Here is an 18,777-nt window from a genome sequence, read left to right as displayed (position 1 = left end):
TGGTTTGACTTCGCAATTTTCAAAAGTGTGTTCGTGAGAGGCAGACTTAGCACATGTGTTTTGGCCTCTGCAGCTCTGTGATCCGTGGCCGTATAGTTGGCATTTAAAGCAGCGTTGCAGGTTTGGTATGTATGGGCGTAGTTTGAGTTTAGTGTACCCTAGCAAAAATTCTGATAGAGGTCTGTATCAGTCTGATACAGTTTCCTATAAGTTGTACCAGTCTTGTACCAGACTGATACAAAGTCTTACCAGTTCTTATAGACATTCATATCAGTCTGATACATTTTCTTACCAGTGCTACCAGTCTCATATCAGACTGATACACAGTCTTAACAGTGCTACCAGCTTTTGAATAAGTTTGATTGGTCATTTTTATGGCATATATTAGTCTTTAGGTTTTTAGTCTTTTGTTCATTTATTGGATCTTCAAGATGCATTACTGTCATTTTAACGGTACTTCTTTTTTTTTTTGAACACACTGTCCACATATATATCATTGGTCATTTCTGCATGTATATTACTGTATCAGTGTTTTCTATTGAACACTTGATGACCATTGTGTGAAATATTATGATGACTCAAAGAGTGCAACTGGCAGCTTTTGGATGCATAGAATAAAATATACAATGTTTCATGGTGGTGCATAATTGACAAACTGAGCTTTAAATATGCAAAGCTGCTGTCAGCCTAGATGAACGCTTTATTCTGTGTACAAATGGGATTGCAGGTGCCAGATAGCAACACAGTTAATGCTGACAATGATAGATGATGTCTAGAAATTTCAAGATACTAGTATCCAAAGCTTATCAGATGACAGTATAAACATAACTTGAAACAATACAAACAAAACTTCTCATCACAGAGCAATATTAACATAATTTCTAAATGTTAAGTTATAGGGCCAGTAAACATTCCAAGGGAGATAACTTAATAATCAGTCCACTACTGTGAAATGAGCTTGCTGATACAATAATTTTTCCAAACAGCGTGGATTCCAAAGCCTCGGGTGGTGCTGCAGTTTCTCCGTTTCACAACACAAGCCAACCCCAGCTGTCTCTCCCACATAGTGCTTTGCCTTTAATGACGAGCCACTACATTAGTGTCATAATCCATACTGGATGAGATAATTTAAATAATGAAATGCTTCTTTGAGTGATCATTAATTGACTTCATCATCACAACTTAATGCCTCGCAAATTCACTGCCAGAAATATTTCAAAGTAAGTTGAGGGGTTTATTGCACACTTCAACCGCTTTCTTTTTTTTCTCGTCGGTCCCAACAAGCTGCGCCAAAAACTACAGGGAGGAATGGCAGTAAAGAAGTGCGATATGTAAGCACACATTATGAGCTAGAGCATGCTTGAAGAAACACAGTAGCTTTTTCGTGTTGCCATTCCCATGTGCGAGTGTGACTATGCAATGTTAGATTTTGGACAGCAGTGCCAGCATGTGGCAGCACACTGTGGCAAGAAGCACATTCGATTAAAACGCTGCTCTTGATTTATTTCGGCTATAGGCCAATAGCATGCTTTCAGTTGTTTTACACCACATACAGGCATCCGAAAATTCGAAGTGAGCACAGTCATCTATATGAAAAAAGTCACTTGCAGCTACAAGATTTGGCTGATATGTTGATAGCAGCATCTGTTATTCACAGGTGTGTCTTTTCACAGAGCCCAAGCGGTGGCACAGACCTGCTATATTACTTGCCTGTAATCCTCACAAGATTGATAAATCAAAAACCATGTACAAATTAAGGCTAAATCATTTGACTGCAAAACACACGCCCACACACACACAAGAAACTGCCTACAATGAGAAAAGTTCAGTTGTGAAGAGAACATCAATAGAAAGGATCGAGTCAACATTTAGTTGTTCTACCTTGCTAAACTTATATTAGACTGGCTATATATGTCACAAGTTTTAAACAAGTTTGGTACATCAGCAACATAGCAAACACATCCAACTTTCATGTGCAAATACACTGGCCACATCCTTCAAGCACAACTTTTTTCTCTGTTTCTGAGCAAATACCAATGTGAGATGGGTTCTTGAATAATTTTCATGTAAGCCTCACACATGAGCACACACACAGAGCCTGGCAGTTTATTGACATGCACCAGTGTAAAATACATGCCATTGTTGCATTTAAAAAGTGTCACTCATTACAACATTGTCGCGAGCCGCATCTGCAGTCCGGTCGGAATCGCTGAGCGAGTTTTCCTCGAAGCCGTAAGTGTCGTCGGGATCAGGATTTTCATTGCTCTCACCATGCGCATCACTCAGACTTCACGTGTCGAAGGCCGCTACTCCAGAACATCAATTACCAGCTAAAGACTGAGGAATGCTCTTGCTGAGTGTAGCTGGTTGGCCGACTGGGCGCCCCCACCGCTCCTTGTCCGAGGTACTACATATTGCGATCCAGGCTCCAAATAGCGTTTTTTTTTTCTTCTTTTTGATCGAGGCAGGGGTTGAGTTGAATCCATCTCTCGTCGAACTTGACGCAAACTTCAAGTAGCGCGCTTGATGGTGTCCACGAAAAGTGAGGCTGCGGGACTGATAATAAGTAAACGGGTAAAGATCGATTACATCGACCAAGCCTTCACATTCACAACCTGCTTGCTGTGCCTTGAATGTTAAGCACGCGGCGCGGATTTTGTCGTAAACTATAACATGTGCCGCGAGATCACGGCGCGAGGTAGTGAATCTACAGAACCCCTCGCGTGGTGAAAGTGTATTGTACTGAGGTCGCCACGGAGGAAGGTGGTCGCCGCCATGGTGGTCGCTGACTGCCATTATGGCTAGATGATTGTAGCCATATAAATGTGATAGATAAATGGATGAATGGATTGATACGGCTGTACCCTTTAATGGATGGATGGATGCTATGAGCGTACCCTTTATAACGGGGTGGTGCCAAGCATAGCCTCCTATATAGTTATAGAGGAGGCTATGTGCCAAGTATGCCACCAGGCTCGACAAAAAAAAAAAAAAAAAACCTTTTTTTCTTTTTATGTTGGCCTAATGCCTCTACTTCGATAAATTCTATCTTAATGGAAAAAAAGGTAAATTTTCAGCTTAAGTTCTCTGCCATTTACGGCACACTGTCCATATTTTATTTTTCCAATATTTATTTTTGTCCTTTCTCTCTAATTTTCTGCCACCAATACTCTAACCGTCTCTTACTTATTTCAATCGCGGGTGTGTTCAGCTTTCCATTGTTGTCCCTAAAACCCAAGGCTTCCTGTAGGCTCGTGCCCAAACGTACACCTGGGTGGATATCTTCACATTCAATCAGAACATGCTCCGCCGTTTCCTTATCTTTCCCGCAGCATGTGCATTGTTCTTCTTCTTTACTGAATCTTGCTTTATAACTACGCGTTCTAAGGCAACCCGATCTCGCTTCAAACAGTAAAGCGCTTCCCCTTGAATTATCGTAAAATGCCTCCCTCCTTATTTCATTTTTGCCCTTTCGGTAGTTACTCAAAGCCGGTTTTTTCTCCATAGCTGCCATCCAGTAAATCCTCTCCGCCTCCCTGACTTTTCCCTTAACGCTCTTTGTTGACATACGGCTTACAATACCAGCCGTATACTTACTAGTGAGTCTTCTAGTTCTTTTTCTCCACTGTGTGTCCACGCTCTTCCTATACAAATAACGGAACACCTTCTCTGCCCATCTACTCTCCTTCATATTTCTTAGCCTTTCTTCGAACCTTATTTTGCTCTGCGCTTCCCTCGCCTCAAAACCTGCCCACCCCATATCGCCCTTTACAGCCTCGTTTGTCGTCTTCCCGTGAGCACCCAACGCGAGGCGTCCCACAGTCCTTTGATTTACATCCATTCTCGCTTGCACCTCTGCCCTCATGCACACCACTGAGTTCCCAAAAGTAAGCCCTGGAACCATTACACCCTTCCACAGACCTCGAAGCACCTCATACCTATTGTATCCCCACAACGCTCTGTGCTTCATTATTGCCGCATTCCTCTTTCCTTTTGCTGCCGAGGCTTTTTCCTGTACCTCCATGTATCTATCACTCTCATTTACCCATACTCCAAGGTACTTGTATTCACTTACCCTCGGTATTTCTTGGCCTTGTATGGACACCGTCTGATCACAGGGATCATTGAATACCATCAATCCACACTTCGTTACACTGAATCCTAGTCCAAGAGCTTCACCTTCCCTTCCGCATATATTCGCCAGCTGCTGTATATCATCTCGACTGTCCGCAAATAAGACGATATCGTCCGCATAAAATAAACCTGGAAGCTTCTGCTCAATCATCATGCCGCCCTGTTTGTGTGACAGATTAAAACCAATGTTGCTACCTTCTAGCGCTTTTTCCATACTCACCATGTACAGCATGAATAACAGCGGGGACAAAGGACATCCCTGTATCAGAACCCTGCTAACCTCAACGTTCTCTTTGCTACGCATTCCTTCCCACTCTATGCAAACTGTATTTTCTCGGTATATCTCCCTCAAAAGCTGTATACAGTCGTCGCCCATGCCCATTCCTTTCAATATATCCCAAAAAATTTCCTGATTAACGTTGTCGTATGCCCCAGTGATGTCTAGAAAAGCCACGTACAAGGGCCTATGCTCTATTTTGGATATTTCTATACACTGAGTGAGAACAAACAGGTTATCGTCTAACCGCCTGTCGACTCGAAATCCGTTCTGAAGTTCTCCCAAAATATCGTTATGTTCGGCCCATGTTTCTATTTTCATTTTTACTGCTTGCATCGCCATCCTGTATAGTACCGATGTAATGGTTAGTGGTCTATACGAGCGAATCTTGTCCTTTTCTCCCTTGCCTTTATAGATTAAGTTCATTCTACTTTGTCGCCAACTGTCCGGTATTTGTCCGTCCTTTAAGCTTTTTTCTACTGCTTTTAACAATGCTTCTTTAGTGTTATGTCCTAGTTCGTTAATGAGGCTAACGGGAATCCCATCTAAACCCGCGGCAGTGCGCTTTGGAATTTTTCCTTCGGCCTTTTTCCAGTTGAAATTATCAAGTACTAGCTCTTCCTCTGTTGCTTTCTCCGCCACACTTTTACTCACCGGGGAGATCCCCTGGACGCTCTTTTGAAACGAATCGGCTGTTACCTTTTGGATGTAACCTAGCGCTTCGTACCCTTCCAATTGATTTCCTCCTTCATCTAGAATATGTTGTTGCGTTGTGACAGACTTCCTACCTAGCGCCTTTATGTGGCTCCAAAAAATCCTAGGCGCGGCCTCCTTTTTTTCGTGTATCTCTGTCATCCAGCGTTCACTTTCACCTTTAATTTTGGCGTTAGCCGTCACCTTTAAATTGGGTGACGGCTAACGCCACCTAGCCTAACCAACGCGAATATGGCGACACAGCGCATGACCTCTGAAATTGCCGCTGCGCGCCCGTCATTGCGCGTTTGCCATTTCGGAGGCTATGCACAGCGTCACCTTTTTACAGTATTTGCATTCATTGTTTCTATATTATTTGCTATGAGCTCTAAAAAAACTACCCTCTAAGGTTGTAAAAACATGAAGTAAATGTTTCACAAATAAATATTTTTGTTTTCAAAAACTAAATTGCGTTGTGTTGAGGAAGAAGTCGTGGACTCGTGGTTGCATAAAGTACTTCGGAGATCCACAAATGGCACTGCCATCGTCATCAATAGCAAGTTCGTGGCGGCCTTGGTGCGTGTGTAGTGCATGTGAACATTGTTGCGTCTCTTAATTGCTCAGTATCGCGCCTGTACACTCGCAATTCTCCAAGATGTTTGGTTTCGCGATGATAATTAAAAATTAATAGTCCCGGTAAGTGCATGTAAGTACATCAATCCGAAGGATACAGGCAATTTTGATCCTCACAAGTGGTACCGAGTGTTCTGGAAGGATAACACACACTGCGGCCACTATCACGCTCAAGTGATTAAGCTTTACGGTAAGTCCGCGCCTCTTGTATTCCCAATACAAAAACAAAGAGGAAGAAGCAGTTGTTCTGAAGGTATTTACTGGTCATATTTTCTTAGCCACCGAGGATGATGCAAGGAATGCAACAGAAAAACGACCATCCATTACGCAGACCCGATTGCGACTCCTCCGATGGATGCAGTTCAAATGAAGTGGACAATGAGTCGTTTAAGAAGTAAGTTGCAATTGGTCACACTGCAGCTGATATGCTACTTGCAGCGTAATTATTACCGACAGCCAAGTTTGGCAATCGTTGACATTGCGGCTGATGTGCTACTGCGGCGCAATTACAATCGACAGCCAATTTTGCTCTGCACGTGGTGCCGTGTCACACATGAAGCACCAATGCTCTGATATACTCCTCCCCCCCCCCCCCCCCCCTAGCGAATATATCAGGGCATCGCTGCTCCGCTACTGCGCGGGCGCCGGAACGTCGTATTGAAGGTGTTGGTAAAGTTGCAGCATGCTGAAGAGCTATTTTATTTTATTCTATCGTGGAATCAGCGCAGCTTAGTCGCATTTTTTTTTTTTTACAATTGACTGGTTTAAAATTATTTTTGCTTGTGCGGATATACGCCCTGCTTGTGCTTGCGAACTAGCAGTGAAATTTGTGTGTTGGGTTGTCTGCAGTTGTAAGAAACACGACGTCAAGCTGCTGTTAAGCAGAAGACAAAGCACGTCAGCAACCCTTTTAAGAAGCAGCAGGGAGGCCTGCTGTTTGCTAATGCTAAAAAAAAGAACAGAGAAAGAGCTTCTGAAGGAAGTGAATATATATACTGAGGGCTCAAAATACAAAAGCATTAGAAAGAATAAGCCTAATGAAAAATGCCCTTTGCAGCAAAAATTTCCAAACAGGTTTATCATTTCTTCATAAGCTGTTGTAACGCACTGCTGCTAGGGTTGTATGCAGCAGCAAGATGCCCTATTCTTAAAGCGTGCAATTTTGCTGGAAAGCAGAATGCAATGTAAGCTCATGGGCGGCATGGATGCATGCATGTTTTTCTAATCACTTGAAAATGTGCTTTTACAACTTTCACAGTGTGGTGGATATTAAAAAGAACACCATTTGGTCAAAATTTCTTGAGCCCTTCACTATGGCATCCCCTATAATCAAACCATGGTTTTGAGACGTGACATGCAACGTATCATTACACTTTAATTGCATATCTCAATTGCATGCTATGTTTATCATATATATTATTTGACCATGCAAACCTAGGATGCTACTGTGACAATTAAGGGTGCAATATACTTTATTTCTGCACACTCTACTTTTTCATTGCAGCAAAGAACCTTGTCCTTTGCGGGTGTTGCAGCACAAGCCTCAAAAACAGAAGCGACTTGCACCTTTGCCACCACTATGTGCTGCTACGCTGGAACCACCACAGTGACCACGGACAGCCCTGAAGTAGCCAACTCAAGTGTGAGGGAGGCTGCACCGCTTATCAATTATGTGCCCACTGACAGAGAGGTATCATAAACCTCTGGTATGCTTTGTCTTGAAGATATATTGTTTTGCTTTTTAATGAGAAAATGTGCATTGACAAACTAATGTGTGCACATCATCTTGGACTTGTTTTATAGGTGCATCGGAGCAAAGGAATTGCCGTTCCCAAGAGGTTGTACAATCACCCCATGGGCTTGAAAAGACAGACCCATTTTGTTTGTGAGGCGGCCGTTACCATTTTTCATACAGCAGGCCAAGTCGGTAGAAGTGTTACTGGTGCAGCCTCCAATCGGTCTAAAGGGGAGGCGAAATCTCCCTAAGAGAAAGAAACATATGCTGTATTTTCTGGTAGGTGAAATTTTGCAATCTGACCGAAATTCATGGAAGTTGGCGGCTCCATTTTTGCACGTAATCAGCCGAGGTTTCACTGTCAACTTGTGTTATAATTATTTACTAAAGCTTCAAGTGTGCTTTTGCCTACTGGAGCTGGGTACATTTATGCAAGAATCCACAAACTAATTTTAAACAATATTAGAGAGGCAGACTGGTAGCACTCCTAATTATTTCCTTGTCATATTGACTCCTCTATTTAGAGTGCACATAATTGTCGCTTAATAAGTGCCTGTAACTTGCTTTGTTTTTGATCATGCAGATTTCTTCAACCATTTTTTTGAAGCACACCGTTCTGATTGGAAAGGTTGAACAAATGAAGAAGCTCCTCAATAAAGCTTTGACAAACAAAATTATTGACTTTATGAAATCAAGATTAACCAAGGAATGGCACATCAAATAAAATATTTTGTTTGATTTCTGTGTTCATATTTGTGTCCTGCTTGCTCTGATGTAGCGGTGCACCTGCCAGTTGGCTAAGCACCGATTCGCTTGTGGACCTATCAGAGTAGAATGCTACACTTATAGTCTGGCACACGAGTACTGGTACACTGATAGACTGGTACACTGATAGACTGGTACACTGATACACTCATAGACTGATACACCTATAGACTGATACAACTGTCAATAACCTGATAGCCTATCAGTTTTTCTATCAGAATTTTTGCTAGGGTATCCAACCTCCACAATTCCTGGTAGTATGCTCGATGTGAAAGTGAGAACGAAGTGCTTTGTTTGTATTTCCTTTTTTTTGCTCATTCAATTTTTATTCTATACACATTTGTGATGTTTTGGTCCTTCAGTCTATCCAGGAGTTCTTCTTCACTTACATATTTGAGGTCATCATCAGAAATGATGCCTCGGACAGTGTTTAGTGATCGATGAGGTGTAATAGACACTGGAATGTCTTCGAAGGCAGTGATTTTTGAAAGGTTCTCATACTGGTGCTTGTACAGTACTTCCAAAAGAAGGTCACCATTGGCTAGTTTCTTGATTTTATACCCCTGCCCTAAGGTGTCGGTAAGGGTTTCGGACGCTTTGAAAGGGGAGACATGTCTCGCTGTTCTTGCTGCGTGTTCGCTGTGAATCACATGGAATCTTGGGAATGTGGATTGATTGTTAGTGAAAAATTTTGATGTTACATTGATGCGTGTCTTCTTTTGAGGGCGGCGATCAGGTGAAAGGACTGGAGAGTCCATCTAGTTTGTGTGTGCTTCAGCCGCAGTAGTAGCCGCCCACCATGGAGCCCAACGAGGGGATGGGACAGGGTCTCACGTGCAAGAACTGCCCACGCCAGCTGTATACCACGACTATCCGAATATGGCTTAACTCAGGGTGGCCAGCCACACAAAGTTAACCCTTGCCGCCAGAGAACAAGGAAGCAAATAGAAGAGAGGAGTAGACAGGACAGACAAAACGTGGGGGGAAAAACGAAGATGTAGCGAGAGACAGGAAAAGGCGACTGCCGATTTCCCCTGGGTGGGTCAGCCCAGGGGTGCCATCTACGTGAAGAAAGGGCCAAAGGGGTGTGTTGTCTCTACTGGGGGGGGGGCTCAAAGGTCCAATCACCGGGCGTCGGCTCAACCTCCAGGATCCCCTTTTCCCGGACACGGCAAAGCCACGCACGGCTAGATGTGGGAGGGAGTCGAAACCCGCCCGTTAGCTTGGGTCCGTGGTGCCGCTACACACCAAACGCCTGCTTACGCAGGCGCCTAAGCGGGGTAAAGGAGTATGTTGTTACACAATGTCGCTTTTTTTTCTTTCCACTGTTCACGTTTTTCTTTTCATTTAACAAAGCAGAAATGTCCAGCTTGTATTGTGTGCATATATTGTATGCTGTGATTTATCTAATTTTGATTTGTTCTTACTTTGTTTTGTGCCACACAATTTGTTCTCACTGCCGTGTATGCACTTTTCATTTGTGAACCCCATACAACAATGCCCCAGAGGACGCTGTGGGTACGTGTAAAAATAGGGGGACCCAGAGCCTTGAGGCCAACAGTGTAGCCAAAGATGGTTCTAAAGGGGCACAAATATTCAAGCCACACGGAGTCCGTGGAACAAGAAATCAACGTAAGCACAAGAGCCGACCTCAGTCAGACATTGGCTATATTAACATGCAGGGTGGCAGGAATCGGTTTAAGTGGGAAGAGATAGAAGAGCAGTTGAGGCAGGAGGAGCTCATGGTATATGGAGTTGTGGAGACACATCTTCGGGACACAGAGCAACCACCTTGCAATCCGGACTACGTATGGGAATATTGCAAAGGAACAGAAGGCAGCAAAAATGGGGATGGAATTGGTGCATTCATATATAAAAGTATGGGTTTGCAAAGAGTCAAGCAGGGATGGATGGAACATTTATGGTTAAGAGGGAAAGTAGCTGGGCAGATGCCACTCTTTAGTTTGGTGTACATTTCGATGGCAGCAAAGGCCAGAAAGCCAGAAAGAAACCAGGCAATAATGGAGTGTACATCAAAGTACATTGAGGAATTAGGAGGATAATGCGAGATAAATATCCTAGGAGACATGAATGCACACATAGAAGATATATATGGGTATACTGACCCGACAGGCAAAATGATCATGCATATGTGTGAAAGGCATGATTTCATCATTTGCAACAGTACCAAGAAGTGTGAAGTGCTAATAACATGGGAGGTAGAAAGGCTGCAGTGGACGATAGATTACGCACTGATGTCACATAGGATGTATGATAAGCTCAGGGGAATGCACACAGATGAAGGTGGCTCCAGAAGTCTAGGTAGTGATCACAAACTTATCAAGCTAAGTTTTGGAAGAGCAGTGAAAGTGGTAAGGAGACAAGATGAGCAACTACAGGAAAATTTTTATTCAGAAAGGCAAATTGAAATAGCCACTAAACAAATTGAGAAAGTAATCACTTAGGATAATAAAATAGTGAGGACATACACGCATCTAATTAGACTGATTGAGCTAGAGCTTGCCAAGGAACGTGACAGTCACCCCGGAAGATACAAACACAAGAGTTGGTGGGATGAGGAAGTTAAGAGAGTCATAGCAAAATGTCAGGAATACTCTAGGAAACCCAGACATGGTTAGCAGCGGGGTGAACCGACAGATGATGTTGAAAGAAAATGAGACATCTTTCTAAGCATTAGAAGGATAGCATCCCTTCTGATCAATGAAAAGATTAGAACAAAGGTGCCTCAGTGGCTGGCAGAAGTACATAAAAAGGGTAGAAGGCAGCTGTGAAATTTTGGGACCATCTGAATTCCCTAAGAAATGAGACAAGCCTAGAACAGTGGTTTATAAGTACAGTTCAAGGTGCTAGGCTAGAAGGGGATGAAGCTATTGAATATATAAGAAAAAGGGTGACAGAAAAATTTCAAAAAAAAGTGCCTTATGCACCACAATAGACAAGGATGGATCAAGTGGGGCAATGGCTCCATTTTCACAACGAGAGTGGGGAAGGGCTGAAAAGAGGGTTCCTAGTAGTACATACACAAGCCCTGATGACATTCCAATTATGCTGATAAAGACATTGGGTCCGAAGTCTAAGCAGGCTTTGAGAGAGGCAGTGAGAAAAACAATAATCGATGGTGAAGTCCCCGATATATAGAAACTTAGCAGGATAAGCATGACCTATAAAGGAAAGGGGGCAAAGCTGACATAAGCAACTACTGCCTATAACAGTGACATCAGTGGTCTACAGGCTGCTGATGCAGATTTATATTTATTTATGAATGGATGGATTGATATGGCTGTACCCTTTAGATCAGGCGGTGGCTAGCGCCACCAAGCCGTAATACTTAATGAACCAAAAACTAGATTTATTTTTTTTTCCCTTAAATAGTGAGGTTGAGAATTCGTACTTTGCAGTGAAGGGTTCAATTTTCATTCGTGCCTCGACTTTAGCCACCAATCTGATAACCTCCTTCTAGTTAATTCTACCCGCTTAAAGTCTATTTTGCCCTCACTGTCCCTAAACCCCAGTGCTTTGAAAAACTTTGCGCCATGAACCTGAACTACAGGGTGAAGCCCTTTACGGAACATTATCAAGTGTTTGGCAGTTTCTTCTTCCTCTCCACACGCACTGCATACCGTGTCTACCCCTTCTTATTTGGCCCGATATGTCTTTGTTCGCAATACTCCCGTCCTGGCCTCAAACAGTAGAGAATTACCCCGGGTATTATCATAAATCGTTTCCTTGGCTATTTCCTGCTTAACAGTTCGATAGATCTCAAGTGCAGACTTCTCAATCATGCCGATTCTTCACATATCGGTCTCAGCTTCCTCCACCTTCTTCTTAACCGATAATTCTTTTTGGTTTGGCCCCCTGCTGTTTTTCAAGTATTTACCAGTCAATTTTCTGGTTCGCTTACGGCATTTTGTATCGACATTCTTCGTGTAAAAGTAGCTGAACACCTTCCTAGCCCGATGCTCCTCCCCCATTTCTCTCAATCACTTCTCAAATTTTATCTTGCTGCTACCTTCCCTGCACTCAAATGATGTCCATCCCATATCACCTTGTACTCCCTGATTTGGCGTATTCCCGTGAGCTCCTAAGGCAAGCCTACCTATTCCGCGTTGCTTAATTTCTAATCTTGCTTGAACTTCTGATCTCATGCACAAGACCGCATTGCCAAACGTCAGACCAAGAACCATGACCCCTTTCCATACTCATCTCACAACATCATACCTATTTTATTTTCACAGTGCCCTGTTTTTCATTACCGCTGCATTCCTGTTACTTTTAGTCGACACGCATATTTCGTGTTCCCTTAGGTACTCGGTCCCATTGCTTATCCATGCGCCCAGATATTTGTATTTATCTGTTATCTCTAGCGTGACCTCCTGTATTCTAAGCTCACTACCTTCATTGTCATTAAAAATCATGACTGCTGATTTTTCCTTACTGAATCTGAAATCTAACCTATCTCCCTCATTACAGCAGATGCCCACCATTCTCTGCAAATCTTCCTTGTTGTCGGCCATTAGCACTATATCATCTGCGTACATCAATGCTGGTAGTGCCTGTTCAATGAGTTTTTCTTGTTTGACGAAAGAGAGGTTGAAACTCAGTCCACTTCCCTTTAATTTGGCCTCTAATCCTTGTAGGTACATCACGAATAACCAGGGTGACAAAGGACACCCCTGCCTAAGCCCCCGTTTCACCTCTTTGGGCTTAGATACCTGTTTTTCCCACTTTATAACTACCTTGTTACTTTTATAGATCTCCTTTAAAAAATTAGTGACTAGTACATCTTCTACGCCTATGTGTCCAGTATTCCCCACAGTTCCTCTTGAACCACCCTATCGTGCGCTCCGTTGATATCCAAAAATGCTAGCCACAGGGGCCTGTGTTCTTTTTCTGCTATTTCGATGCACTGCGTTAGTGAGAACAGATTGTCTTCCAATCTCCTGAGTTTCCGAAACCCATTCTGCAGTTCCCCCAGCAGCCCCTCATCCTCTATCCATGCCTGCAGTCTCTCCTTTATAATCTGCATCGCCAGCCTGTAGACCACTGATGTCACTGTTATAGGAGGGTAGTTGTTTATGTCAGTTTTGTCCCCCTTTCCTTTATAGATCATGCTCATCCGGCTAAGTTTCCATCCATCGGGAACTTCACCATCGATTATTATTTTGCTCACTGCCTCTCTCAAAGCCTGCTTAGACTTCGGACCTAATGTCTTTATCAGCCTAATTGGAATGCCATCTGGGCCTGTTGATGTACTACTAGGAATCCTTTTCTCAGCCCTTTCCCACTGTCGTTGTGAAAATGGAGCCATTGCACCACTTGATTCGTCCTTGTCTATTGTGGTGCATAAAGTACTAATTTGTTGAAATTTTTCTGTCATCCTTGTTCATATATATTCAATAGCTTCGTCCCCTTCTAGCCTGGCACCTTGGGCTGTAGTTATAAAACTCTGCTCTAGGCTCGTCTCATTTCTTAGGGAGTTTAGATGGTTCCAAAATTTCGCAGCTGCCTTTCTATCTTCTTTATGTACTTCTGCCAGCCACTGAGCTCCCTTTCTTCTAATCTTTTCATTGATCAGAAGGGATGCAGCCCTTCTACAGTTTAGAAAGGTTTCCCATTTTCTTTACAATTTTCCAATTTCAGTTCTAATTTCAATTTCAATGAAAGCCGGAAAAAATAAAACTTTGAATGTGTGGCAAAGTGTGACGCATTGCCTGATGTGCTTATGCATATTCATATGGGAATGACGATATCGTGGTTTTAAGTGTTCGTGCTTATTTATGTTTATGTGATTATTATGAAGCAAGAAAAAAAATTTGATCACCGCCACCCACCGTTGGCAAGCAAGCATGTCCAAATGATTAACCATCCCATGCTTGAGCAAACAAGGTTTTAAGCCGCGATAAGCGAGCCATTATTGCAAAAAAAAAAAAAAAAATGTGAAGTTTTCATTTCCTTCAAAGTCACAATGAGATAATTAAGCATTTATCTCTGATTTAATGTGAACATTCTGAAAGATAGTGCAATTTACACCTGCAACAAATGCAGCTCCAACTGGGAGGCTTCTAAATTACAGTAGACTCTCAGTAAACGGAACCTGAAGGGACTGGAAAAATATGTTCCATTTAACAGGACTTCTGTTTACTGAGAGGTGAACATAGGTGCAAAATACAACCAAGCATTGCAGAGGAAATAGTTCCACTTAAGCAGTGGTTCCGTTTAACAGATTTCTATTTACTGAGAGTCTGCTGTATGTGGCCAAGAGAGAGAGGAGGCGCTCTATTTAAGACCTTTGCCTATTCTGCGGCCGTAGTCAGCACAATTCAACAAAGTCCCATGTCACAACCCACCTCCTTTATACAAATAGTTCTGCTAATCAAGATGATGGCCAGGATAAGTGCATGCAGGTTGCACTAACTTTCGGAATGCTCCAATTCAACTGGACGTAAATGCGTAAATATTTCTATGACTTTTTTAAATTACAGAAAAACTTAACATCTCGTTTCATTTTTTCTGTGTTGCAATCAAGACTTATCATGGCTGAATGCTTTGTTGGCTTGAACATGCAATGGTTATCTATTTGGAGATGGTTTTATCTAGTCCCAGTTTACATTTTGAAGAGCGCCGAGTGAGGCGAGACATAAAATGGTTTTCATGAAAGCACCAAAATGCACTGCCGAGCGATATACAAGGATTATGCTTTTCTACTGCTGTTGCACCTCAGTGAATTCTGTGAGTAATTATGTGTGATTGCTGTTTTTACAACTTTGTTATGTTGCAAATGCATGTTCACACAAGAAAAACTATACGCTGCACTCAAGATGAAGGGAGGTAAGTTACTTGCTAAGTAACACACAAACAAGTTATTCTTACATTTGATTGGTCTACATTTGTTTGTTGTCTTCCTTATGATGCGTGTACAAAGAAAAATGAAGAGCCATTGCCCCCAGTTTAATGAACTCAATATTGTATTGTTACTTCATGCTTTAGCAAAAAGCATCATTGCACAAAATGAACTTTGTTTTGAATTTGCTTGTCATTAAATACAAAATGCTTCCAACTTATCGTGCTTGATAGACCAGCATCTGCAGTACCCAAATGGGTAATGCAGCCCTTCAAACCACAATTTTCAGAGCATGTAGCTTGCTGTTGGCCTACACTCTAAAAAGAAATCGAGCATTTAGGGACAGCTTCTGCCACATAACAATAATCCTCATCTACTTTGAGTACTTTCCTCGCGTTATCACCACGGTTCTGGCAGTCCGGGGTCACGAACGTCACGCCTGTTATTAATATTATTCTCGACAGGGAAGTGGCCAGCGCCGGGTTTTCAAGAAATAAAGTGCGAGCAAGTTCAATGACAATGATTGTTGCATAGCATATACTCCCATTTTTTCTTAGAGTATATGGAAAACAGTGATTGTATTTCAAAAAACCAATCAGTCCACAGCTATTTGATAATTGCCATCAGGGTGCCTCTTGGCATGTTTTTATGAAAAATTATACACAATTAAGACCCTCTTGGCATGTTTTTATGAAAAATTATACACAATTAAGACATCTTTTTATGATTTTCATTTCTGGGTCACAAAGGCCCATTATTAAGTACTGCCTACGAATGTCAAGAAGTATGTATTGACATCTCTGGATACAAAAAGTAACGAGTATAGTGTGTATGTACTCTGCTATAAATTTTTTATCACACCATTCTTGTAGAAATAGGTACATTTTGCTCTAATTATGTATATACTACATAAACTAGGTAGCCATTCGAAACCTCGTTGTAGCTTTAAAGACTCTGCCCTTTCACTGCCCTGTATTTTCTTTCACGCCTGTACAGTCACAGTCGTAAACTTAAGCGAGAAGCTCCCACGGGAGGCCCCTGATAATAAAAGCGAAACAAAAATGCATGACCTTTCCCTCCTCAAGATGTCCACAACAAATCAAGGTACATGTTGGTTCCCGCTACGGAGTTGATGTGGTTTTTAGGGCACCCAATAAATTGGGAAAGATATGTGCATTGGTGTCAAATCAGCTAGACAAGAAGGACAAGCCAGATGTAAAGATATGTGCTGTAAACCATAGAAATAAGTATGTGCCTTGTGCTGTGGGGGTGGTGTACCGCATTCCTTTATCTTGTGGCCTTTATTATGTGGGACAGACGGGCCGCTGTGTTAATAAAAGGTTGCGGGAGCACTATCTCCCTTTGCATAACGGCCCGCCTTCCCATTTGGCTTCGCATTGTGCCACGTGTGGGTGCACACCTGATCTGTCTAACACTGTTATTATTTTTAAGCACCACGATCAATTCACCCGTGAGGTGTCTGAAGCCTATCATATTAACAAGTCACGTGATGCTTGCGTAAGCCAGACTTCGGTTACATTGCACAAAAAAGAGTTCACTTTTATTGATGAGCGTATCATTTAATCTCGTTGTACCTCACTTGTCATGCGCGGCTTTTACTTTTTAAATTCTTGTTGCTCGGATTAAACTTTCAGTTGTGAGTGCAGCGCTGTTTGTGGTTCTCTTCTTTGTCTCCGTCTTTTTGTGCGCCGCTTTTCTTTTAATATGAATACACACCAACTCGCCCAACTTTCTATTCTGGTACATGATCTGCTTGTATAAAAATACCAACTTTACAGCTAAAAAATGAGCTGGGTCATGTGCTAGGCCAAGTAATAGCCCGTCTGGCTGATCATGGCCTCCTCGACCTTGGCAGCAAACAGGGTCACGTCCAAACCCTCCCCTCCCACCACCATCACGACATCCTCGTTGTTTTTTCTGAAAGAGAGGAAAGAAGCAGGGGACCGTAAGAATAATAGTGAATGAAACTAGGGCACTGAATTATCTGCAACAAGTGGCCTAAAAAGGCAAGAGCATTCTAATGCCAAGTCACAGCAAAACACCGGTGCAGCCAAAATGCACTGATCAAACAGAAAATTAGAATTATGCTTCTAAAGTATACTTTCGTTGTCGGGTTGCAAAGAGCACCTAAGTGAGACTTTTTTTCATTTTCTAAATGTTCGAGTAGACGTGCACACAAGTCCGCCGTGGTGGATCACTGGCTACGGTGCTCTGCTGCTAACCTGAATATCACAGGTTCCACCACGACTGTGGCATTTAGGTGAAGGCAGAATGACTGAGGCCCATGTGCTGTCAATGCACCTTAAAGAGCCCTATATAGTCAAAATTTCCAGAGCCCTTCACTACGGCACCTTTTCTAACTGTAGCCTCGCCGCGGTGGTCTAGTGGCTAAGGTACTCGGTTGCTGACCCGCAGGTCGCAGGATCAAATCCCGGCTGCGGCGGCTGCATTTCGGATGGAGGCGGAAAAGTAGGCCTGTGTGCTCAGTTTGGGTGCATGTTAAAGAGCCCCAGGCGGTCGAAATTCCCAGAGCCTTCCACTACAGTGTCTCTCATAATCATATGGTGGTTTTGGGACGTTAAACCCCACATATCAATTATTATTTTCTAACCGTATCATGCTTTTGGGGCATAAGATCTCAGATATTATTATAATCACAGAAAGGACTACGGCACCTTTTCTAACCGTATCGTGCTTTTGGGGCATAAGATCTCAGATATTATTATAATCGCAGAGGCTGTTACAATGGTACTGGCTAGCCCACGCGACCTGACAGCCGTCGAGCACAGAAACATTGAATAATGGTTATTCACTAGGTGCCACACTAATTAGCATTATTTATTTATATATATTTATAAAAAACGAATGTATTGAAAAAGGGTTTATTGACGACTGTTGCGACGGTGGTCCTACGAAGAAACACGATCGTGCAAGAGCAACGGTCAAGCAGATGCCGGCGATGATCAGCACGAGCCGAGCGAGCGAAGCCCAGCACCCAGTACCAAAGCGGTGGCGATGTTGCTTGCCAACGACGCTCTTTCTTCTTCACAATTTGCCCCCGCCGAAAAAGAGCCATCCTGGCGACCTAAGAGTCTGGAGGCAGAGGGCTATAATATGGCTTAAGGCGGGCGACGTGGACGATGTCACGTCCACGCCGGCGCATGTCGTCAGATGGGGAAAGTGGCTCGATGAGAAAATTCACCGGCGAGGTTTGCTCCAAAACGCGGTATGGGCCCTCGTACTTTGGAACGAGTTTTGAGGAAATGCCGGGGGTTTGGTAAGGAACAGCCAGCCATACAAGTGATCCCGGGGAATAGCTGGGGCTTTGTGAAGAGTCGACGTTGTTTTCTTTCTGGCGCTGTTGTTCTCGAGACGTAAAGGTGCGTGCGAGTTCATGGCACTCTTCCGCATTTCGGGCAGCTTCGGACACAGATGGGCATTCGGATGCGTCAGGACGGTATGGAAGGAGAGTATCGATGGTGTGGGATGGTTCGCGTCCATAAAGAAGAAAGAAAGGTGAAAATCCAGTGGTAGACTGTGCCGCGGTGTTATATGCGAACGTAATGAATGGAAGAATGCGATCCCAGTTAGTATGATCGGATGTCACATACATGGCGAGCATATCGCCAAGGGTGCGGTTAAATCTTTCCGTGAGTC

At 43.0% G+C, this 18,777-nt stretch overlaps 2 protein-coding genes across 14 annotated transcripts in view; one reads left to right on the top strand and one right to left on the bottom strand.

Moving 5' to 3' along the window:
- LOC119162986 (uncharacterized) overlaps nucleotides 1-18,777 on the top strand; it is a 130,884-nt gene that overhangs the window by 8,308 nt on the left and 103,799 nt on the right. The gene's annotated exons all lie outside the window — the stretch shown is intronic.
- Nucleotides 16,634-18,777, bottom strand: part of LOC119162985 (tRNA (34-2'-O)-methyltransferase regulator WDR6) — a 996,048-nt gene continuing 993,904 nt past the window's right edge. For all 11 annotated transcript variants that reach the window (XM_075884507.1, XM_075884515.1, XM_075884512.1 and 8 more), the window contains one exon: nucleotides 16,634-17,037. In XM_075884507.1, the coding sequence (XP_075740622.1) occupies nucleotides 16,923-17,037 (115 nt within the window). In that variant the 3' untranslated portion in view covers nucleotides 16,634-16,922. The remainder of the gene's footprint in view (nucleotides 17,038-18,777) is intronic.

This window comes from Rhipicephalus microplus, unplaced genomic scaffold (genome assembly GCF_043290135.1).
Source record: "Rhipicephalus microplus isolate Deutch F79 unplaced genomic scaffold, USDA_Rmic scaffold_34, whole genome shotgun sequence".
NCBI lineage: Eukaryota > Metazoa > Arthropoda > Arachnida > Ixodida > Ixodidae > Rhipicephalus > Rhipicephalus microplus.
This window is presented reverse-complemented; position numbering and strand designations above follow the sequence as displayed.